The following is a 25,637-nucleotide window of genomic DNA, read 5'->3' as shown; positions in this document are numbered from 1 at the left end:
TCCTATTTTCATAACTGCAGCCGATTTTCCCTTATATCCAGAGATCACCTCACTGTTGTGCTTTTGAACAAATGGCTGCCGCCAAACAGCATGTGATCGGGCATACTTACGGGCTCCGACAGTGCTCAGTCCAGGAGCCGGGCCAGGCTGCTTTGCCCTCAGCTCTTGAAGTAAGTGGGTTACCGCCTTCCAATCAGAGCTCAGATCTTCCAGCTTTCTCTTGAAAAGAAAAGCATACGTGTTATTTATTTCATTAACGTCTTGAAGATAACTCATGTTGTTATGAATTCATTTTGTGAATACATTATTGTATTTCTATTGTATTTTACTTCTAAATTAATTTTTCTAGGTACAGCTCCTTTCAAAGGTATTATAATTATTTTAGCCAACCGCCCTACAAATCCAGGCACAATTTCATTTAAAGGAAGTAGAGCTCAAACCTTAATGAATAGAAAACAAACGCAGACAAAAAACATTGTCATCTCAGCAACTGTCTTGACCCTCTTGAAGAGTATCTAGTGTGGTTGCATAGAAGAATTATCCAGAGAACATTAAAAAATATCGTCATGTCCTGGCTCACCCCAGATCAATTATATTAGCACCTCTCAAAGGGAGAGGCTGGGGTACACATGGGGATAGGACACTCAGAGTTCACTTCAAGGAAGGACTCTTGTCCCAAATGGTGGAAAAGATGGCAGAGTGGTCCTTCAGGGACTATCTCAGCTGCAGAGCAAGCCCTTCCCAGGGCAGCCCTCATTCAATGACCAAGGTGAGGGTATAAAGGCTCGGCCCATTTTGCTCAGAGCAGGACAATTCTGAAGTGTCATTTCAGCTGCAGGGCTCCCCATGGAGTCACCAAGCCTGTATGTGACCAGCAGCGTGCTGGTATAACAACTGACTCTCTGGAAATAAAAAATCCTAATTTTCGTGTTTGCCAATTTCTGGGGTGGCAATACTCCCACCATAGCCAGTTTCCCTTGACCCAGATGGCAAGTGGCTCACAAAAAGCCTGAAAATTTGACAAAAGACCCTGATGAGCAGATAGGAGGTGAGTCCAGTACACCAGTGGTTAGCCGTATGGTTAGTTATTGCCAGTGGAATGTGAACAGAAGTAATAGATGTCAGGTCTGGGCTGAGGCTTTTAAAGAATCTGTGAGGCTTCTCTACCCTTTCTGCTGGCTAGAAGCAAAGGAGTCTAAGGTCCTAGGGAAAACTTTTTCAGTGGACTGGGGGGGAGGGGAGTGGTGGTAGAGAATTAGTCCTAATGCCCTGGAGCAGCAGTTCTCATACTTTAGGATCATCAGAGTCCCCTGGAGGCTGTGTGAAACCACTGAGAGCTGGGCCCCAGCCCCAGAGTTCTAGATTCAGTAGATCTTGGGTGGGACCCAAGAACTTGCACTGCTTACAATTTTCTAGTTGATGCTGTTGCTGATTGTCCAGAACCAAAGCCTACGGTGATCATTATACCTAATGAGTTATCTAAGCATTGACAATCGACTGGATATGCACCATCCTTGAAAGAAATAAGAAAATAGGTCCTTAAGTCATTTTCTGTAGCACTTAATTCTCTTAAGAAATCCCACTTAAGGGGCGCCTCAGTGGCTCAGTCGTTAAGCACCTGCCTTCGGCTCAGGTCATGATCCCAGGGTCCTGGGATTGAGCCCTGCATCGGGCTCCCTGCTCGGCGGGAAGCCTGCTTCTCCCTCTCCCACTCCCCCTGCTTGTGTTCCCTCTCTCGCTGTGTCTATCTCTGTCAAATAAATAAATAAGATCTTAAAAAAAAAAAAAAAAAGAATCCCATTTAACAAAAGCTGCCAAGGGAATAAGTCCTAAAACAAATACTAAAAATTCATCACTTCCTAATTTATATCATCTCTGCTCTTGAGGTTCCTTATGTCTATTGTGTCTGACATGACAGCAAACCAGGGCTTTTAATTTTTTTTAGTCCACAGTGCATGTTGTGAAACATTTATTATCACATCAATGAATATAACTCTTTATTTATTGAAACATAAGTCTCGAATCCAAAAGGAAACAAACAATACCTCTGATCAGTGAGGAATACTACCATTGAAAGTCAAGTCATGTGGAAGATATTTTTCCATTCTGATCTCAGAGCTAAACGCTGAGAATTAAATATTATAAAAAAGCTAATGAATTAATACAGATTTGGTCTCCTGTTTCCCTTGCAAAGTTGCAGTGACTTCACAAGGACAGAATATTAAGAATAACCATGCTGATAACATAAAGTAGCAACAGATAATAGGGAGGAGATAATAAACATAAAAGTAGATATTGAGAAAATGTAGAGGTCTTGGTCATTTCTGGAAGGGCTAACAGGGCAACATACGGTGAGGTCTCATCATACATCATTTAACTTACAGGAAGTCACCTACATATGCTGAGAGAAAGAGACTGCACGATTACAGACTGATTTCAATACTGCTGGTATCTGCCCTCGCTTTCACTCAATGAGCATATGGCTCCAGAGTGGCCAAGGAGAGACGGGAGCTTTCTGTTCCTACAGTAGCCTTAGGTTCAACTTTCTTCTCATAGTGTAAGCCTCTCACTGCATTGAGTTTGCTTCTAATATTTAAAGATATGTATTTATCTTACAATCTGGCTTCTAAAAGCAAACTAACTATTTCATCTGGCTCTCAATTGTATTAAACTTCATATTCCATGTGCATCAGTGCATAACAAAACAGAATGGTAACTGACATTTATAACGATGCTCCTGAAAATAAAGAAAAGCTTCAATTCCATCGTGTTTTAGAATTAGAAGTCCCGGATTTCAGTCTTAACTCATTGCTACGGCTTACATGATCATTGGCAAATCGGATAGGTCACTCAGATTTATCATCCTTGAAACGTGGATATAACACCACCACCTGACTCATAGCTTTGTTGGAGAAACTAAATGAGATATTTGATGAGAAAAGAACTCCGTGAACTGCAAAGTACTATCAAATTGTTGGTTAGTTATTATGCACTACTTAATGAAGCAAAACAGAAGATGGTCAATAAAAATTTGCATTAAAATATTAAAATAAAAATATTTCAATGCATAAAGGACAAGGTTTTGGTTATCCTAAAAATAACATGTTTATATATTCAGTTCCCTTTTATTAATATATACATTCGGAACAGTCTATTCATTTATTCGAATGTTATCTTGCCCACTGTTATTTTCAGATGGGTAAATTTCAATGGGTATAATTTCAAATGCAGAAATTTAAAAAAATGAAGGAGTGCCCCCGATGTACCACAAACATCTGAGGACCCTGTTCGGTGTCAAAAATGCAGTAAGCTCAGAATTGTATATTCCCCAAACTTTCGTAATGATTAGCAATAGATTTTGATTCAGCTGGTGACAAAAATATTCTCTCAACTTCTTTAAGTCTCGCACGTACTTCAGAGTTGAATTCGATGATCTATATATTACAGAAGTTTTGTTTTTTGGTCTGGTTTGGTTTTGCTTTTTGGTCCTCTGGCAAGTGCCCAAATTTTCTACTCTCCCATCTTTGCTATCAGGCCGTCAACTCCTTTCAGGTAGGAAAACACGTTTGGTTGCAGCGAGTAATGCAGCGTTCCTCACATAACGAACTTGAAGTAGGGCTCAGTACAAATCTATAGAAGGTAATGATTTCTTCACCATGTTAATACTCTTTAACCAGATTTAAGGGAATGAAATATATGTCTAAATTTCAACATCTTTAAATATAAAATGAGTGGGGATAATAATGATCAAGTCCCATTCCTGGATTAGATTTCCAGAATTTGAAAATTTTGAACATGCTAAGTCAATTGCAGACCCCAGGCTTTCCCCACGAGAGCCCCTCAAAAATCGGCCATCGTAGGAGATTCCTATTTTACCCAGAGGGAGAAACTTGGAGAGCATTTTTTAAAAATGGTAAACTGAGTTTCATTAGAGGGGACCTTTGCAGCTGAGCATTATGTTCCATGGTATAAAAGCTGCTTGTATATAATCACTAAATGTTAAGACAATTATCTCAAACAATGTGAAATTTATTCTTTACCAAGAGCAGAAAATAAGCATAAGAAAAAAATGATTTCTGAGTATAGCTCTCTTTTTTAAATTTAAAACAGAATACAGTTTTAAACTCCATGCGAGTTTGGGATTTTCCAAATTTAAAAATCTTACATGTTTCTCCTGTGTCAGTATCTGGCAAGAAATTAATATCGGCCACATAAATAACTGAATCCACCCACGGCTCTATGTACACAGACATGCATGTGAATGTTGTAACTGAGACATATATGTCTCTATGTCTATCTTTATGAATGCAGTTAATACAACTGGGGGCCAGGAGTGAAATTCAAATCTCTAAATGCTTGCCCAGTTCCAGCACAAGCTACTGAGTAAGCCTCAAGTGAGACCTTCCCTCCAAGTATTTCCTCAGACATGAGTTGACTCATATTATTAGAGCCCTCATAATGTCTCTTCTGTCTTGTTTGTATTATTGTGAACAAAAAAAGCTGCATGGTAGCTTGCAGTAACCTCAAGAGATGGGAATCTGGGATGCTTATAGAAGTCACCTGACAGTATTGGTTAATAATAATTTTTTAAAAGGTCAAGAAGGTTAGTAAACCATTAGCAATGATTCCTAGGGTATAACCTCACACTTACCAGTGGTGAAGGCCCTTGTAAACAAATCTTTTAAAGACAGTTTTAAAAAGCAAAATAATAAGTGACTCTGATGGGGTGATAAATAATACATATCTAAGAAAAATGAAAAGATTCTCTTCTCTCCTAATATCTTGTGAATGGGCAGTGAGCTTGGGGATAAAAAGTCCAGCGATAACACTGAGGACATAAAAAATGGCCCTTTTGGTAATTCGCAGCTAGCTAGGCGTGATGGCCCTGACTGAACATAAATAACTGTCACGGAATATAAACTACACACAGACAACGCCACCCCAGGGCCATGTGTCAACAATACAGAGATGAGGCCACTCTGCCACCACAAAAAGGACTAATATAAAGCACTGCTACTTCAACAGTCACAGCTCTGTCCCGCTTCAATCCCCTCACCTTCTAGATAAAAATCATTATTAAAGATACCCAATCACCACACTGACTCTGTTGACAGCATCTAATCCAAATGGGCTTCCATTTCCCTAATCCGTCTTGAGAATCATCTAGCCAACCGAACCCCATAAGCAGCTCTTTCTAACCCCCTCTTACTGAGATGCCCCTGGAAAGATTTCTCCCTTGCTGCGGTAAGCTAAAAATCCTAACTTTTTCATTATAGGTATGTTCCTGGTAGTCTTCGGATGGACAGGTTTAATGGCATCATACGGGAATTCAAACTGTGCCTTCCATTTTGCAAATAACTTAGAAGGAAGATGGTGAGCTCTAGAATTCTGGAATATACATATGAAGAGTGTGAGTGAACCTGTTTCATAAAATATAACACGGCAAAAGCAATATTTCTCAAAAGTGAGTTATTCTGTAAAATGAGATTTAAAAGATGGAAATGCTGTTCAATTAAGAAATTAAATATAATCCGACATTTGCAATCTCATCCTCATTCCTAAATGTTCATAAGTTGCTCAAAAATCTATTATAAATCTTATTTTCCCTGTGGGAAGGTGGGGCTCTCCATATTTTCAAGCATGTATAATTAGCATTTATTCAGCATCTCACAGTCAAAGACTTTTCCTCAGTTGTAAACCTAACTTATATGTTTAAAAAATGAAATTCTGAAAAAAAGAAAGTCTGCTACTCATGTATTAATAAATTATCAAATATCTCCAATATTGTTACTTTCTTTCTGTATTCTTCTCCCAACTTTTTCTATAAGCACTGACATGGAAATTATGTTCACCAAATGCGTGAGTCAAAATGGACCTATTCATTTCGGGGGGACAGACTTAGGACTGTTATCTCTCTACTGATTTCTGATGTTATAAAAAACATTGCACCAGATAAACTAGATCATGTGCCTGACAGAGCATGTATGAAAGCCAAATATTGTTATAAATGTAATATTTCGTTAGGCAAGATTTTGACCAATAAGACACACCATTCAACCTGCTATACCATCTAAAAATCTTCAGACACACATCTGTCGCAATGTATTAAAAATTATCAGGCAAACAAATAAACCCTAAGGAAGTTCTTGGAAATGTTATGATGTTGATATTAGCAGTAGAACAAACTTGCTGGGAAAAAACAAGCTTAATCTAGTTAATTAACAACAAAACAGCTGGGAAAATGAAACATCCCTGGTTGTGACTGACTTTAATTGAAAATGACTAATGATGCTGTCATTCTGCAGCTACTATTTGAGGAAATGATGCCTGGAAGATTATAACTGCCCTCTTGACCATTCGTCTATGGCAATTCTTTTGTGTTAAAGGTTGGGGTGGAACATTGCGGCCAAATCCAGAAGGCCCTGAACACCTTACATTTTCTGTTATATTTAAAAAGGAATTCAAGAACATTAGTAAAATATATCATTAGGTTCATGGTAACCAGATTTTGTTTTTATAATCTAAAAAGTTAGCAAAGCAAACCAGCTGGCTTCATCTCATCACTTCAGCAAGTAACCAAGACATTTTAAATTTCATTGATGCTCTCACTTCTGATATACAGAAGTTGATATAAGTATTCCAAAATACATACACACATTGAAAACATTTTAATAGAAAGAGTAGGGTTGCACATTGAGTTAAAGAATGAGTATCAATAGAAGAAAATGTCTTCTAACTGCTTTAGTTCAAGAGAGAGTTAAAAAAAAAACACCTTGAAAACCAAATAACTGCTTTTTTTTTTTTTTAGTAGTTGTCAATATTGTTGTTACTGATGGCAGTTGTAATTGCTGCTTTTAAACTGCAAAATTACTCTGTGGAAAGTGGAATGTATTAAAAAAGATTCCATCAGCAGCATTATCATAAAATATTATTATCAAAGGGATAACTTAAGCAAAATGTTTAACAATTTATCTAATTTATCTGACTCATCTTCAATTTCTGAAGATGAAGGAACCAGATACAAATCAAATGAAAGAAAACTGTGCGTGTGTGTGTGTGTGTGTGTGTGTGTGCGTGAGCATGTGTAGGGGGGAGAAAGAGGAGATAGAAAGCAAAACAAGAATGCTTATTTCTTCAGTCACATTATTCTAAAAATTTTCCAGTAATTTGGCATCAGAGATCTAGTGCTACGTTTATGTCATTAGTAGAACTGTCTCGTAACAATATATTTGACCTTTAACGGGAAATTCTCAAAGAAAATAAGGAAGTGGGTTAGTTGGGGATGACAAAAAAGGAAACTAAAAATTTACTATCTTTGAATGTTAAAGGAATCCTAGAGAAGTTGATGAAGTGAAGGAAAAGGGGAAAAAAAACTCAACAGGGATGAGGCCAGCTCCCAAAGAGAACTCAGCTTGGGAGGTGAGCACAGGAGCTGGACAGACAGGCTGTCTGATGCAGCGTGTGGAGGCGCCAATAAACAGTTTCCTAAGAAACAGAATCATGCTCTGCTACGTCCTCAATTAGAACGTCTGTAAGCGGAGGATATACTAATTATCCATTTAAACACTAGATCTTATGTATGTGTGTACGTATATGTATATATCACTTTCTTCTCCATAACTTATCATTTCCAAATGAATCTTCCCCCCAAAACAAAACCAAACTTTTTTCATGAAAATATGCTACAGGCTACTCAGACCCCTTTCCCTTCTATGAAGGGGTGAGAAACCTGGATGTTAAGGAGAAAAGGCGTTAGGAATAGCACAATTTTTAAACCTGGATATATAAAGTGAAAATTGAAAGGGGCTTTATGTATGTATTTTCAGAGCAATGGATCACCCGTCAGAAAAATCATCCCCTGACCTTGAAAAAGAGGTTTTTGATCCATGCAGAGATGTAAACAGTCTCTACAGCTTGTCGTCTTGCTGTGCTGGATTCCATATTCTGAACTATGAGGTGGTTTCTGAGCCTCTAGTGTTTCAGGCTCCCACAAACCCCAGCTCATGTTCAGGTGTTTCCAAGGTCATGGTCCATATGAAAAGTTGCATGTGAATCAACTATTTCTCCATACCCCCACTCTCCCAAGTCAATCTTGTCCTTCTGCCTCTATCAACTTGATAGGTTGATTCTCCTCGAAACCCAAGGGATAAATGGTAGAACCGGAATGAGTTTTCACTTAAGTTCTACATCTCCAAAATGAGCTGACTTAAAAGGAAATGTGGAAGGAGAGAGAGAGACCAGAAGGAAAGAGAGTGCTCACTCTACAAAATGGTTTTAAGGAATGCAGATGAGAAGGAAAGTTAGCACCTCCTTGCTCTTCCTTTTATTTCAGAAAGCTAATTCCCCTTTTATAGCAGTAATGCGCAGGCAGAAAGTAGATAATGCTCACTAAGACGGTTCTGATCTCCAAGTGGCCCAGGAGTTGAAGGCTTGAGTGGGAGGTGTGATGTTAGCATCAACTGCTTGGATTGTTTACATATAATTAAGATAAAAATTTTCTCGTTGACTTTCAATTAAGAATTTTCCCTCTGTTGTTTTTTTTTAACAAAGGCAGAGAAGTGAAAGACAATTTGAATGCATATCTGTAATGTGTAACAATCGTGCCAAACCTTGCATCAAGTCTTTGAGAAGCAAGCAAGAGTAGACAGAGCAGACCTCTGGAATGGTCCGTTTGTTTGTTCCATTGCTTACTAGGAGAGTCACTCTGTGAACCAAGGAAAGTGTCTGCTTAGGGACCGGCTTTCGTCAGAGCAGCAGCAGAAACCCTGAAATTTGCTGCTTTTGGGACCTTCTCCAGCTCTTCAATCTAAATACTGAACACAGTGTTGCTCCATGAAAATTATCATACCAGCCTTGGAACTGGATGCAAATGATGATGATTATTTATTATTATTATTATTATCTGGATATTAGGAACTGTGACAAGGTATTCCTGAATAAATGTCTATCAGTTTCTACACACAAATCTGTGCCTTTTAGCATCCGGTGTTTGGACACTGCATGTTTAGACTAAAACTTTACATTTACCTAAGGAAAGGCCCCTTGTAAACTCAAAGAAAAACAAACAATTTTCTAGAAATGAAGCTTGGGCCAAGCATAATCAGTGACCTTAGAGACAGAGTCTAAGTCATGGTAATGTTGTTTGCAAGGACAAACTAGTTCTGTATAATGAGGTTATTGACCTGTACTGTTTTAGAGCAGTTTTAAACATGAGGGCGAGGCTCACTAAATCTCAGCCTGCAATGTTAGCCAGAGAAACCGGGACTGATCAATAAACAGCCACCATTCCAGGCTCTCGGGAACCTCCATCATAATGCGACCCATTATAATTTTGGTCAGGTAGAGAAAATAAGGTAACCTATACCTAACGTCTATTTATCATTGGACTCTCATTTGCAAATGGAAGCCATTGATTAGCTATTTTTCGAAAACTGAGCTGGCTCTCCATTTCTCTCCTCCTGTAATAGCCTGTGAATAAATGTGTCCCAGACTTCAAAATGTACATGAGGAAAGGAAAGAAGGAGAAAGCTTTCTCCCTGGCCAGCTTTTTACCAAAGAGAGAAGCAATTACAGACATTTCACTAAAAATTCTTGACCCAATAAAGTACTAGAGCCTGAATGCCAATTTTCCTCTTTCATAAGAAAAGAGTGTCACAGAGAAAAGAAAGGTCACGGACCATATTGTGATTCTTTACAGCTGTTGGAGACAGACAGTATGATGCAGTAGCTTGATTTGAATTAAGCCAAACAATATGAAAAGCATCAAGGCTGGCAAGCAAAGCAATAAAGCCTCAAAGAATTTAATCTACCTTGAAGGTGGGACCACTTTCTGTATTGATGGCAGCACACCAGGACAGAAATGAGTCCTTTAATGCAATGACTCGTTAATAGCCTTAAGATCACAATATATAAATAGGATATGTTGATCAAAAAGACAGCTCAGCCTCTGCTATTGCGGTATGGACAATATTTCTTTACAAGTTATTTCATTGATTATAAATAGACCACGTCAATGGCGAATGTACAACAGGGGAAGCATAACCCATTATGAGGTAATGGATATTGCTAGAGGTTGCTTCATTACCTTCACTGGCTGAGTGGCTGGTTTTTCCTTGTACAAATGCTGCCCTTTAGACAAAATCCCTTCTACATCCGGCTGTTTAGCTTGAACTGCTACTTCAATTTCCTGGGGAAAGGAACACATACAGTGCAGATTAACTTCACAGTTGGCAATAAAATTACTAAATTTAAATATACCCTTGGAGACTCCACATGTATTGAGGATCAATTTCTGCATGGTACATCGGGGCACAAAAAGTAGCTTTGGTGCAGAGAAAAGAAATAGAGGCCGTTGTGGAACATAGTAAAGTTGAAAATATTTATCCCAAATCTCCTTGAATTCTACTCCAATACTATTAAATAGAAACACAGACACTAACTTTGTTTTTCAAAAAAATAAATCTCAAATGCAATAATGAGAAATAGGACTTACGAATATGATTAATATGGATAAATGCTATCGTTAGCTCCAATAATCCCAGTAATCCTAATGTTCATTTTACTTTACAAACTTCTTATTTTAACAGGATTCTTTTGGGCTTTGGATCCAAAATTTAGCTTTGAAATAAAACCAAGTAATTCTTACCACATCACTGTCAAGATTAAGTTTCTTTCCGAAGAGTAAACACTTAAAGCACCATGTCAAGGCTTATTAATTATTAAGCAGCCAAATTAAATAGGCCTTTTGAGGAACGATTTATTTAAAAAAGTTTGTTTTCCCTTAGTCTAGAGAAGACTGAAGAATGACGAAACAAACAAACAAACAAAAACCTCTTTAGATATGAATATAAAGTATTTTGTTATTGGCTACTGTCTGGCTGGCTTGAAGAGAGAACAAAACAAATGTGCATACATTGAAGCTGAAGGAAGTGAAGTTAAATATTACAGAAGACTTTTTGGTTGAAACACTTGTTAAACACTAGGATGGAATATCGATTAATCGATGTCAGGCGTCAGTCACGGCCTGGGCAATCTTCCCCAGATAGCAACTCCTGATTAACCCATATCTCCCTTCCTCCCTCCCCTACCCTGGAGCCTCCCAGCACTGCTGTGTGTACGCGTCTTCATGCCACTGCTTCCTTTATATACTCCATTTGTATCTTTCTCTCTCAGCCCATCAGGGCAGGGAGTCCTCTGAACCCAAATTACTGTAACTTATAGGGCACAATAGGGTGTTTTACAGTTTATGCATGTTCGGCACATACTTGTGAAAGGGATTATTTCTTTAGCTCTCATTATAATAAATACCAGTGGAAGGTGGGCACTTGAGTTAAAAGTGTCTATAACATTAAGACTAGCCCTGTGCCTTGATGAGTATGCGTGCAACGCAAACATGCGCACACCACCTTTAGGAACAATAATTACGGAGGAAAACAGGACCTAAAATTATAAGAACTTTCTGAATGATAAAAAAAATTCTAAAAGTTATTTAAAAAAAATCTTGTGAACTTGTAATGAGTTCAAATTCAGCGTGGACTTTGTGAGAATTGAGTATTTCTTCCTTGAAAACTGCTTATAAGCGCACCCAGTATAAATTCTATACCTTCCGAAAATTATCACAAATAGTCAATAATTCTGCCGATGTATCAGGTATGCAGCCAAATGATGAACACTAACGTTTTTCTCTCCCTGCCCCTCTTCTGCAATCCCAAATAAATAGTTCTAAAGATCGCAATGCACTGATGCTACTATTCAGAAGAGTTAGGAGACTGCATTTTTTATCACAAGGAATTCCCTTAGGAAATAAACACATTCTAATTCATGCAATTTTCATTGGCAAATGAACATGAACAGCAGCAAGTCTGACATTAGGGCAGCCCAGATATTACTCAGAGCCGAATTTGAAGCAGGTGCTTGCTAGATGAACTGAGGAAAAGTTGGCACGCCTTGTGAAATGTCCCTGGTTTGCACCTGCAGAAGGTAAGATATTTCCTCTTCAGGCCATCAAGTTAGCCCCAGATTTAGTCCTCTGATGAATGAGCACTGCAAAGTCACATCATTTCCCTTTATAGAAATGTTTCCTATTAGCATGTCCTTCTATCACCACTAATGTCATCTCTTTGTCCTTCAGTGAAATAATGAAGAGTTTAAGTACCTGGATGAGATTTACCCTTAGTCCCACAGAAATAGAGCAATGGCAAAAGAATCACATTCAGCTCTAAATTCTTTGTTGTTATTTCTTGGCAATGTTTTGGAGAACCTGATATCTAATTACATGTACCTTTGATAAATCACTTCACAAAGGCCATTTGTGAAAATAAAATTCTACAATTTACCTCACTACATTTATTTGCGGTGTGAATTTATTAAATAAAATGTAGGTCAGTTGTTCAGGGTCAAATATTATTGCTTGAAGGGTCAGCTGTAGTAAATCCAGTTAAATTCACTTAAAATACTCTTTAGCGTATTTTTCTTTAGTGTGAGAAAAAATGGAACTATAAGCGAATTAAATTAAAAAAAGATTTGGTATCTCTCCATGCAATGAAAGCTTGACACAGAGAAGTTGAAAAGCACAGCAGAGCAAACAACCCCAGCCGAAGCACGGGACTACACAAAAGTAAAAAATGCTGCTACAATCCCTAGCTGTGCTGAAAATGTCAAGAAACTGCTATAATGATATTAACTGCTGTAATAATATTTACAAACCAGAGTTGCTAACAGTTTACTATGTGTCAAACAATGTGTGTTTCATACATTTTTTCCCTCATACTTAACACTCCCACAAAAAGGGTATTATCTAATTTTACAGATGCTGAGACTGAGGGAAATTGGGTCAGTTGTCCAAAACCACATGGTCTGCAAGTGGCAGAGTTGAGATTATAACCAGGAAATGTATGCCACTAAATGTCCACTCTACCCGTCCCTCGGCTGTTTATATCGTGTGTGTACACGCTCCAAACTTGGCAGTCGCCTCTCTTAATACCATGCTATTTTTTTCCTCTTCCTCTTTAACTCCAGTACATTCGGTAATAACCTTCTAGGGTGTAAGTGAGAGAAAATCCGGTCTCTTCCCATAGAAAAGAAATAAATTCTCACATAGCCTTTAAAATGCACCAAGGGTGTCTCTTTGTGGGTTTATGATTGCCAAACTGATGCTATCCAGGTCAGAGAATTGGTTTGAGTAAACCTTTTATCTCACGAATGGCCTTACATCTTTATATGATTTAAGGTAAGGTGAAGGAGGTCACCACTAAAATGGAAACATAGCTAATTATAGTGGCCAGTTTTTGTAAGTAGAAAGTGTTCGACTTCAAAGAACATTCAGACAAGAAAGTCTTGATAGAATTTCAACCAAAAAAAAAAAAAAAAACCCCACCTAACCTCTAATAATAGCACCTTCCCATTTAGGTTTTTTTTTTTTTTCCTCTGCCTTATTCTTAATATATCCCCTACAGTGTAAGATTGTTCACCAGGAGTCAAGACCCTTATGATGTGACTAGAGTTTGATTTCCTCATTTCACAGAACTGACAGCTCACTACAGTCTCATGCATAATTTTAAGAAAATAATTTGTAGTAATTAGAGAATAGAGAGTAATCCTTCATTAATAATCACTAGGAGAATATCACGGTATATTTTAAAATCTAGCCCTCACAGGTTTTCCAAATGGAGTGACAGTCTAAGCACCTTCAGTCTTAGTTATTTCTTATGAAACAGTATTACTCTTATTGGGGAGTTGTTGGTCTGACAGGCCACAAATCAAAGGTCAGTGAAGAAAAAAGACAACACCTGTGAGGGGGAAAGCGGCAATTCCAATGCAAATTAACGCACACTTACATTTGCTAAAAATTGACGTCACTATTATATTTCTCATTTCATATTAAGCTGATTATACACATTTGTTTTTTTTTAACTAGAAAGTTGCCCCAAGGAAAGTGTAACAGAGAGGCATTTTGCCTCGTTTTATTTTTTTAATTTTTAATCGTGTCTCCATCATTTTACCTATTGCTAGCCTCATAACACATGAATAATATGTATATATGGTATGCTATCTATCACCATGTAAGGAGGATATAAACAGCCTCTCACATATGTTCCAACATTCACTCATTCTTTGTTCATTTGACAAACATGGAATGAGTATTTACTCTATTTCAAAGTCTTGGCTGGGAACTGAATACTACAGGGCATAACGTAGTCCTTTGTGAAGGATAAAGAGAAACGATCACATATTAAACTTACAAGGCAACAAGTAGAACAGCCAGCAAAGTGCAAAGTCCAGGGGGGCATAGAGAAGGAATTGATGAGTTCTGAGTTGAGGGACGAGAGGGTGGGGGCCGGGCTCACAGCTGAAGAAAGGCTTGAGCAAAGGCTTGGAACACAGAGAGCTCATGCACCTGGCTGACAAAAGGAATAGATGATATAAAGTACTGCAAGAGGGAATCTGGGATCTGCAAAGATAGGAGCCAGAGGCAGGATGGTGATCCCATGCCGGGGCAATGGGAAGAAATGGTACAGGAATAGAAGGCAAGAGCCAGGAAATAAGGATCTCTTACACTACTCTCAGAACCTTAGTGGAGACCCCACAAAAGGGTTTTGAATGAAGGAATCACACTTTGCATTTGAATGGATGTTCTAAAATGAATGTATATGAATATATGAATAGAGAGATAAAAGACCTACTACTAATGCATGGTTTTTCATTCAAATAAGCTGGTGTGAATGAGATATGTATGCTGCTACTGAAAAAAAAAAAGCTCGAGTAAAAATGTCAACTTTTTCCTTAGCAAACTTAAGTGACCATTACCTTAGTTTTCTAATTTATAGAGTATTTCCTGCCATTTGGCTATTTTGTTAATCCCCACAATCAACAATTTTTCTATGAACTCTAAGATATCATGGATTCTAAGAACGACTATTATTTTATGAACTGCTAAGAAGGTTAAAAAATCAGATTTTGTAGACACTATTATGAGATATATCTCAATTTCAGAGAAGCTGAAATGTAAAAAAGTGCATTTTTGAAACCACGGAAATTCTAAGATGTTGGTGAATACTACAACTGGTTTATTACTTCATTATTATTTGCTCACTCTACAAACATGGCTACGCTGTGAATGAATACACTTTCCTCCCCACTGACTTTGGTCTTTACCATGTGCCTTACTTTGATCCATGAACTGTGAGCAGAAGAGACTGTATGACAGCTGTGAGCTGGGTCTTTAAAGACAATTCAAGATCAGCTAGTACCCTCAGTTCCGGTCTTCTACCATGAGAGAAAAATGTACCATATATGAGTGGCTCTTTCAGCCTGGGTTCTGCAATAAGAAGACATTTGAAGCAGATCCACAATTTATTATAAGGAAACCTGAACATGATCCGCAGTGTGAAGTAAAGATGCAGCTGATCTACAGACACATGAGTAACAAATGTTTGTTTTTAGAAGTCACTGAGATTTGGGGCTATTTGTTGCTGCAGCAAGAGCTAACAATTACAACATTATAGTGAAACAGTCAAACAAACAAAAAAACATATGGGTTCCTGGGATGAAAAACCAAAGTAAGCCTTTAAAATAAATGTACACCGGGCACACATTTCGGCTGTACCATCTCTCATTCCACATGCAAACTGCTTGCTAAAAAGGGTAGCAAGGAAAGAAAAATGAAATGGAATCAATATTGTGTTAGAGCCTGACTTCTCTGGCCTAGATTGTTAGGCAGACTCTGACAAATGAAGGCTGATGGTTGGAAAAACACAACATTGTGCAGTTGCGTTTCTCTTTCCCCTCATACTGGGTGACTGTTCTTTTATTTATCTACAATTAGGTTTGTGAGACCACAGCACCGCAGCTCTCCTTCACTGTAACTGCATGCTGTCAAGTACGTGCCAAGCTGATTGACAAAGAATGACAGGTTCTCTCTTTCCATTCTGAGCTAATCAAGGGCAGCCCACCAAAGGGAGGCTTTGTTCTGATTTAGAGATTTATGGATTTCAAAAATAATCTGTCCAAATATACAAAGTATAATGCAGTATTGATTTTTTTAAAGTGGCAAGTATTATGAAACCAAGAAGATATAATCTACCAAGGTACATACTTGGGCTGTTCAAGGCCAATAAGAGAGTGGACATAGATGTGACCGTCAAGTAATGAGACTGATATTCAGAAGCCACACTTAGAAGCCCTCCACTCATGAAGAGGGGGTTTCAGAGTCTTTGGGGCAGAATTATTCTGACGAATGAAATCTTACCAACAAACCCCCAATGTATTAATTCATTCAATAAATACTGACTAAATATAAGAACACTTCTTATGTTATAAATAGCTTAGGCAATGGATATTTAACAGTGAATGAAACAGACAAAATTTTCCTGTTCGCATGAAGCTTGCCTTCTAATGGGGATGACGGACAATAAAATATAAATTATGGTACCTCAGAAGGTGAAAAGTGCTAAAGAGAAAAAAAAAAGCATCACGTAGAGATAGATTATATGTGTGGGGTAAGGAAAGATGGGAGGGGCACATTTGAGAAGGTGTGGAGGGGAAAGCCTCACTGAGAAGGTGGTCTTTGAATAAAGATTAGTTGGAAGTGAAAGAATGAATCAAGCAGCTATCTCAGGGAAGAGCGATCCATGCAGAGGAAACCATGAGTGCAAAGGCCCAGGAGCAGCAGTGTGTTTGGCATGTTCAGTAAAAAAAAAAAAAAAAAAAAAAAAAAATGAGGAAGCCCGGGTGAGTGGGAGCCTGGTGAGCATGGGGAGAGTAGCAGGAAGCAAGCCAGAGAGGCTGGGAAGGGTAGGCCCTTCAGGGGAACTATCTGAGGATGCTGGCCATTACTCTGAGATTAGGCCCTGTAAGAGGGTTTTCAGCACAGGAGTGATGTGATCGGATTTATTTTTTTAACAGATGATTCTGGCTGCTGTGTGAAGATTAAACTGGAGGGATGTAGGGAAGAGACAGTAGTTATAAGCAAATTCTCAAGGGAGTTAGTTGAAGCCACAGTGTTTGGAAGGAAGTACTTGTTTGTGGAAACCTAATATACTTGCTCTGAAACTCTTTATACATACAGTTTTTGAATGAGGACTAAATCTCTGATCTGGTTAAAGCAATACTTTAGCCAGAGTCATTTACTGAAACTGGTGCTCCCCAGGTTTTACTACGTTCCTAAGTCCTTAGGAATAAAGACTGTGGGCTCTTAAGCCCAGCTCCGTAAGTTCTGATCCTGGTATGAAGTGGTTATTTTCAACAGACACCATATGGCCCAAAAATCCCAAAGTACATTCTAAAACCTTTGCTATCTGATCCTTTTCAGAAAAAGTTAGCCAAACACTGATCTAGAGCAATGGCTGGGCTTGGGATTTGTGGCTCTCAAAACCTTCAGGTGTACTGAAAAAGGATACATGTAGTTATTTTTAAAGATAAAACATGAGAAACATATTTTGCCTTTCATCTCTTCATACAGACTCACTGAGACAGTCAAACAATTTATAGTTCGACCTTAGAGCAGGGCTCAACAAACATTTTCTATAAGAGGCCAGACAGTAAATCCTTAGGCTTCATAGGCCATATGGTTCCTGTCATACCTGACTCTGGCCAGTGTACCATGAAAGCAAACATAGGTAATGTAAACAAATGAGCATAATTGTGTTCCAATAACACTTTATGTACAAAACCAGGTGGTGGACTGAATTTTGTCCCTTGCACTGTAGTGTGCTGAGTCCTGCTTCAGTGTATTACAGTGTTGTTGGAAGTAATCAGATGAGGGGCAAGAACATCTGGGTTCTAGACTTAGTGATTCATGAGTTGGAGCAAGTCTCTGAGTTTTAGTATTTCAGTGTCTGAGAATTACAGATAGCATTACCTCTCTGCATGAAAAGTTGACCTCTGAAGAACTTTCTAGCTGTTTTCTACATGGAAATCTGACAAAGTTGGAATGTCAACTGTGTTAGTGGGCAACATCGCTACTGCTAAAAAAATAAATAAAAAAATAAAGACCTGGCTTGGGAATTCTACTTATGAACTACAAATGTTAAATGGAAAGCCATAGTTTGGGGGAACCCCTAAATGTAGTAACTCTTGTAACTGAGCATGTATCTTTCATGGATCTTGGAAACTCTACCTGTGTCATAAGACATTGGCTCCTGGGGCACATTAGGCTTCCAGGCCAGAGTTGACCCAGCACCTCTATGTGAGTCTCCTTCCTTTGCACCTGACTTGTCATCTGGGAGTGGGCAGATGCCGGGGGAAAAAAAAAAATTTCTTGTATAGCTCTGTGAATGCTGCACAAACCACTGTGAATTCTACTCCCACTAAAGATAGATGCCCGATCCTGCCTTCCTGGGAAGCTGTGTTTCTGTTCCTGTGCCCTTTGAAGTGAATTTGAAGCTGAAGGTGGTTAATGGGAGCCTCATTCAGTTGCACCTAAGAAGACTCGTTGATGGGCTTTATAATAATCATGTCTAGGACCCACATTTTCTTTCCACAAATTAATTGCTCTAAAATTGGGACACATTTTATAAATGATGGCATGTCACAATCTAACTGACAGCACCTCTTTCTTAGTGACAGATAAAATAATGATGCATATTCTAATCAATGGTGTCTTTGCAGCCGTGAAATACGGTATGTGACCAGGATATTCATAGTAGGTCAGTATCAAATGATTTAGTATATGCAGAAGTAATACTAACTGCTACCACTTATTGGGAATTTACTAAGTACAAACACTCTCCTATGCACTTAACATAAATCATCCTAGTTAATCTCACTCAAGCTCTACTGCAGAGCCTTTCAACACACATTAACTGTCATTTTTTTCAGATTAAAAAACTAGAGTCACAAGAGGTGAGGAAACTTGCCTAAGGCACAAGCTAAGAGATGGTAGATATAAGATTTGAACCCTGGTCTGTCCGAGTCATACCCTGCATGCTTAATTACCATACTATATATTCTATGAATTTAAGTATATTCCATATATACAGTTAGATTTTCCTTGATAATTCACAGGGTTTAGAACCAGAACAAAGTATTTTTGATTAACGTATAATTTTCAAGTAGGGTTTTTCAACCTCAGCATGACTGACATTTTGCTCAGAACAATGATTTGTTGTAGGGAGCTGCCCTTTTATTGTAGGGTGTTTTGCAGCATCCCTGGTCCTGATTCACAAGATGCCAATACCACTTCCTGCTCCCCCAGGTGTGGGAACCAAGAAAGGCTCCAGACACTGACAAATTCCCCTAGAGAATAAAATCAACCCTGGCTGAGAACCACTGAATTATTGAATATATAAATGAGCAAATGAAAGAATGTCTCCTCATGGTCTTCATTTCCAGTGTACATGAAATAGGATAATTTAATATTAATATCCTTTTTCTCCTTTTCCTTGTATGGAACATTGTTTGTAACGCCATCTTTTATATATTTTTTTTCAGATGCACTACCACACACACTATGACTTACACCTCATTTGAACGTGGTTTTGATGAACTCTAACTAAAATTGTAGGTTTCAGTTTCTGGCTGAATTATTCCTGAAAACACTGCTTGAAATACCCAGATGGATTCAGGGACAGTGAAGGCATGTAGAACAGAAGGTAGTCTTGCTACGTCAGAGTTATCTTTTTCTTGCATTGCACATTCACCTTGGCCAGTGATATCTGCATTGCTTTAAACTGATACAGCACAATGCTGAATTTATTATCCATGTTGCAACTGGACATAGTTCTTGAAGTCTTGATAGAGAGTATTTTTTTAATGTAAGTATTATTAAACACTAGAAGTTTCTTTTTAAAATATAAAACAGCAGTTAGGTTAATTTTCAATAAAAGCAAAGAGCAACTCAGTACACCTGAAACTAATATAATAGTGTAGGTCAACTACACTTCGATAAAAAAATTTTCAAAAGAAAAAAGCAATTCATCTCTGACTTCATGATTGACACACTTCAAGCAAAATTAAAGATGCTTCGGTTTTTACTATTAAGCGCCATACCAAAATTATAGTCATTATCTAAAACAACTCTTTCTAAATTCTTCCATAAGCTCAAGCAAACAAATGGATAACTGGATTAAACTTGTGCTTAAAAAAAAATAGCAAAGACAACAAAAAAAAATCTGAGGTTTCTCTTCTGAATAGCCTTTCCTTAAACATATATGAAAAACAAAGCTAACATGAGGGTTGTTGAAATGAAGGAAAGGAACCCATGATGGAATAAAGCCACTTCTTTCGTTCACATAACATGTCACCCTTCATCTTGAGTCCCAGGGTTCCATTCAGCCTGCCAAACTTAATTTTTATATTCTTTTAACTCTCTCTGATTTCCACCACTCTAGCTAAGTGAACATTTTCATTGGTCTCCTGTAAAGTCAATGATAAGGTTTTGGATAAGGAATTCCGGACCTGTATTTCAGATGCATATAACTGTTAGAGCCCAGAATATACAAAGAACTCATATTAACCTGTAAGAGAAAATGAACAATCCGATTGAAAATTTGGCAAAGTATTTGAAGACAACTCATAGGAGGAAAAATCTGAATGGCCAACAAACTTGAAAAGCTGTTTAACCAGGGATATGCAAATTAAAATACTAAATTCATGTCATTTCCCACTGCTGGTGGAAAGCAATTTACAATGTATAATAAAGATGTGAATACTCTAATGAGTCAGCATTTCTACTAGGTATTGTCACATGGGTTTGTGAGGAGACCTACAAAAAATGTTCTTTCAGCTATGTTTACATTAGCGAAAAACTAGAAACAACCTAATGATCATTCATTTCTAACCTTATAACTCCACTGATTGTTTTGTTCTTATTCAAATCAGACATACCTTTAATAGGCTACTTCTCTTCTCTAAAGCTACTTTAAATACTTGTTCTTATTTTGTACGGTGTCCAAAATTCTGTTTAACTTAGTCATAAGCAAAGTTAATGCTTCTATTCATAACTGACCCATTGAAGATATTAAAGATAATAAAGATAACACTATCTCTAATAAACCTGACTTCAGCTATAATGGCAAAGACAGTATAATATCTCAGATAACATCTGCCTAGTTTTGAGTAAAGCACAGGAGTGTGTGAGTACAATTTTGTATTTGTGCTATCTCTCCAATTATGTAAATCACTAGTACTTATTACTATGCTAATGCTAGAAGATATATTGTAATAAATGTTACCATGAATTATTTATTTTGTGTTCCTTATCACCTACTTCATCAGATAATTTAAAAGAGATGCCTATCTATCCATATTTTCTCTACATGTTATTCACAAAAGTTCTCTCAAATGAATCTTAAAAATTAAAAGTATGCACACAGGTTTTGTAATTTCATGGGTCAATAAGTAGAATTTTAGTTGTACCCTATACATTCTAGTGAGTGCTTCCATATTTTGCCTTTTGAATGCTTAATAATTATTAATTTCAGGAAAATCAATCTCATTTTAATGACTAGCATGCTACCTAACCAGTTATTATAAATGCAGTTTGCATTTTTAACCTTAAAATTAAAACTGTTATTAAAATGTTAAGAGTTAAATAATTATGGGTGCTTTTATTAACTATAAACTTTGTGCCTTCTTATGATCAGTAATTGCTGAATATTCACTATGTCCAGAGGGGGCAATGAGGTGTTCATAAGTTGGAAGCTATGGCTTCAGAAATATTTGGACATGCAAACTCTTAAGTTTTTAATATATTGATCTGTATACTGAAATTACACAGCAAATTAAATGCATTTACGCTAGGGGATAATTTGAGTAATTTACAACTAAGGTGTCTATTTTTCAAAATACATATCAGATACAGACTGAAGTATTTGATATCTTCCATTCTATGTATAATTCCATATATAGTATATCTATTTTCCAACATGTGAAGGAATGAGCCCAGAGACACTACAGCTCTCGAGGGAGAGCCAGGAAGAATGAGAGAAAGGTATGACAAGGAGAACAGCAGATAAGTGGCAGTTTGGAAGTATTTGGAATACAAAGGTGATATCTAAGTCAAGTACAACTGACTAAAAGTAGTAACCACCTAATTTTGTCTGTTAGATGACAGGAAGACTTACGCAACATAGAACTATATTTTTAATTAGATTTATAATACACTCTTATTTTCAATGACATGGAAATTAATACAAGTGAAATCTCAAGGGAGAGAACTGTGTATTTAAGAAAAAATATCACTATGGCATATCTAAGCAAACCTAGTGCACCAAATTTGCTTACATCTTCAATGGGAAGAATCATGTGACTTGTGATTTATTTCCCCACTAACACCATCTAAGTTTATTCTGAATTTGAATATTTCAAGTATTCCTTAAAACTTTATCTTGAGAATGCTACTGAGTTTCATTAGAAATATTCATCTCTAAGTTAATTTCCACCATTTTGGTAAATTTTTTTAACTCTCAAATATGAGTAGAAGCTTATATTAGTATAAGTTTATGAGATGGCAATTAAATAGCAAAATAGTTTTAATTAAAATAAGTATTCCTGAAAGTGTTATTTTTAGTGTTAAATGATTTTTCTACATATTTGTCTTTTTTCTCCTTTTTAAATAAAATCACAAAGATTATGGCCATAGGTTCTCTTGTTTTTATTTTTTCCCACAGCACCTGATACAATGTTCTGTTAACACCAAATCCATATCCTCCCCTTACAAAAAAAGGGTATTGAGTGGCTTTATGTTGCTATAACTTCTTGGCAGTCGTGCTTACCCATAATGATAGTCACATTTGCTTTTAGAGGTGTCATAATTATGTATTTCGAATTTTAAGTGTTCTTCAGTAGTAACTCACTTACATAAGGATTCCTTTAGCAACCAATACAGTTTAGTGAGCAGAGCACAGTATTTCCTGGTGAAAATACAAGTTCACAGCTATGAGGTCAGTAGGGTAGGTACCAGGCAGACAAAGGAGACTGCTGCAGGGACCGAAAAGTCAAGGAGAGTACAGAGACTGGCATGGGGACCATAGGTCATACAGTCCATGTAATTTTCCCTCACCTATCAATCCAGATGCCATCCTAGAGAGGAGCAAGAGGAGAGCTAAGGAATCTGAAAGATTTCCCATTTATTCAAGAGATGGCAACACATAAAAAGAGACTGATAAAATTGTTTCTGAGTGAGGTCCTTTTTTCTCACTGCCCAACATGGGGGAAGTATATGAAGATCAGTGAGGAATAAATAAAGTTGCATTTGTTTAATTCATTATATGACCCTAAGGTATTTATACAATTCTTCCCAATTCATTATATGAGCCTAAGGTATCATTTATACAATTCTTCCCACATATTTATTATATTTATGACTATTTACCTACTTAAGAATCCATGAAAATGTTTTTCAAAGTGTAGGTCCCAGACTGGTAGTATCAGTATCACCAGGAAACTGCATTCTAACAAGATCCTCAGCTTATTCCACCCACATTAAAGTTTGAGAAGCATGGCTCTAGATAGTGTGTAGGAGAATTGGGAATGGGTAAATGTTAACCCTAGAATTTTAAAGTTTTTTTTATTTATTTACTTGACAGAGGGATAGAGAGAGAGAGCACAAGTAGGCAGAGCAGCAGGTAGAGGGAGAGGGAGAAGCAGGCTCTCCATGGAGCAGAGAGCCCAAAGTGAGGCTTGATCTGGGATCATGACCTGAGCCGAAGGCAGCTGCCTAACTGACTGAGACACCCAGGTGAACCTAGAATTTTAATTCATTTCCATACTTACCTTATGGATATAACATTTACTTTCCAATGATACAATTTTATGAGTAAACAGCTTCATGGATATAGCTTTTGGAATCAGACAAGAAAGGTGGCTGTACCTTTTTTTAAAAGTTATTAGAAAATGGTACTGTTTTGAGAATTCCAAGTTGCAGGTGCACAGCATTTCTGAATATATTTGAAATCTCAGCCTGCTATCTTTTACCAACACCCACTGTCACCAAGGATGGTAACTTTCAAGTTCAAAACCTTTCTCATTTAACTTCCATTGATTCTACCCTGTGTTCTGTCTGCCAATCAAAGTCATCCCTTGGGTGATATAGGTGGTAAACCAGGTGGTCCATTCATTCACTTAAACAGAAGTTGTTTGAAAACTACTGGAAGTGTTCCCATGTTTCTCCTCCACACATACTCAGAAAGGGATGTCATCCATATGCACAGCAGAGCTTTCTTTTGAGGGAAATTAAGAAATAATGATAACACTGCTTCTGAAGTTCTCATGCAACCTACTCCAAAGTATCATTATATAAATTTGCTATTAATAGAACAAAGACTTACTTTTAACAGAATGGAAGAATGGTAAGTAAAAAATTAAAATTGTAGTACAGTAAAAACATGATTTCAAGAAAGTATAAAAAAGATCTAGGGTGACAAAATGGCTTTTAAAAGCATATTTGGAGTAATAGAATGATCAAGGAAAAAAGAGGTCTGCTTTTGGAGAAGATGACCTAATATTGGTTAATGGAAGATACAAGTGGGAATACTTTAATTCCTATTGGGTTTCTTGTAGGTCAAGGGGAATGATATTCCAACTACAAAGAATAAAACAAATAGAAATGAGAGGGAACTGGTGCCCTAGATGGGTAAAGAGATTACAAAATCCCCAGCTGCTCAAAATGAACTCTCTTGATCTAGACAAATTACATCTTAGGACACTAATAAAACTGGCACGTCAAATCACAAACCTCTCTGGGTGGTCTGGAAGATTGGAAAAGTGCAGTTTTGATTTTCACAAGGAAAAAGAAGGTGTGGGAATGAAATTTTAATCTTCCAAATAGTTATTTAAGACTTGGCTAAAAAAAAATGCAATGCAGGGAGAAACTACAGGTCTTCTTCAGCTAATGAAGTATTTTCAAAGAATGAGAGTCAGTTGACATAGGGGCTTTGGAAAGACAAACCATGTCACAGCCATTACCTGTTGTTAGATTGATAGAAAAAGCAAGCAAATATTTACATACCTGTTCCCAATTTTTTAACAAAATTAAATCTGTGTTTATCCTATAATTTGTCATCATGTTGAATTTCTGTACAGGACTGTTTGCTAAAAAGGGCAAAGACCATTCCCATAAAGTTCAAAGGTTTGTTTCAATATTTTCAGGTTATAACCTTAAGACTAGAATCTATTTGTCATAAGAAACATTCATTAGAATCCTTGTTGTAAAAAGAACATGTTTTCACTTCAGGTTGTAAACTGTATTTGTCTCTATGAGAAAAAGACAAACAACCTAACAGGAAAAAAAATGGCAATGAATAAAACAAATGGTGCACAAAAAAGGAAATATAAATCTTTCTATAACAATTTTTGATCCTGAAAAAATTTATCCTCACTCAGAAGAAGAATACAAATTAAAATACAATGAGATGGCATCTTTTTCTAGCTTAGCAAAGATCAAAACGGTTGATGACACACTGAGTTGGCAAAGGTGTGTGGAAAAAAACTTCATATTACCAATTGGAGTACTCTGTGATGTGCAATTTGGCCATATTTACTAAAATAATAAGTGCCATCTTAACCCAGCCATCTTATTTCTAGGAACTTATCCTATGGATATACTTGCAATGTGTGAGAGGGCATGAGCATAACATTCTACATTGTCATCTTATAGCAGGAACAAAGCTTGAAAACAAATGAAATGGTCCTTAATTGGA

At 37.2% G+C, this 25,637-nt stretch overlaps 1 protein-coding gene across 9 annotated transcripts in view; it reads right to left on the bottom strand.

Moving 5' to 3' along the window:
- DMD (dystrophin) overlaps window positions 1–25,637 on the bottom strand; it is a 2,185,421-nt gene that overhangs the window by 670,472 nt on the left and 1,489,312 nt on the right. For all 9 annotated transcript variants that reach the window (XM_078064107.1, XM_078064109.1, XM_078064106.1 and 6 more), the window contains 2 exons: window positions 10,085–10,186; window positions 111–219 (listed from right to left, as the gene is read on the bottom strand). In XM_078064107.1, the coding sequence (XP_077920233.1) occupies window positions 111–219; window positions 10,085–10,186 (211 nt within the window). The remainder of the gene's footprint in view (window positions 1–110; window positions 220–10,084; window positions 10,187–25,637) is intronic.

The sequence above is a fragment of the Halichoerus grypus genome, chromosome X (genome assembly GCF_964656455.1).
Source record: "Halichoerus grypus chromosome X, mHalGry1.hap1.1, whole genome shotgun sequence".
In the NCBI taxonomy this organism is placed as follows: domain Eukaryota; kingdom Metazoa; phylum Chordata; class Mammalia; order Carnivora; family Phocidae; genus Halichoerus; species Halichoerus grypus.
This window is presented reverse-complemented; position numbering and strand designations above follow the sequence as displayed.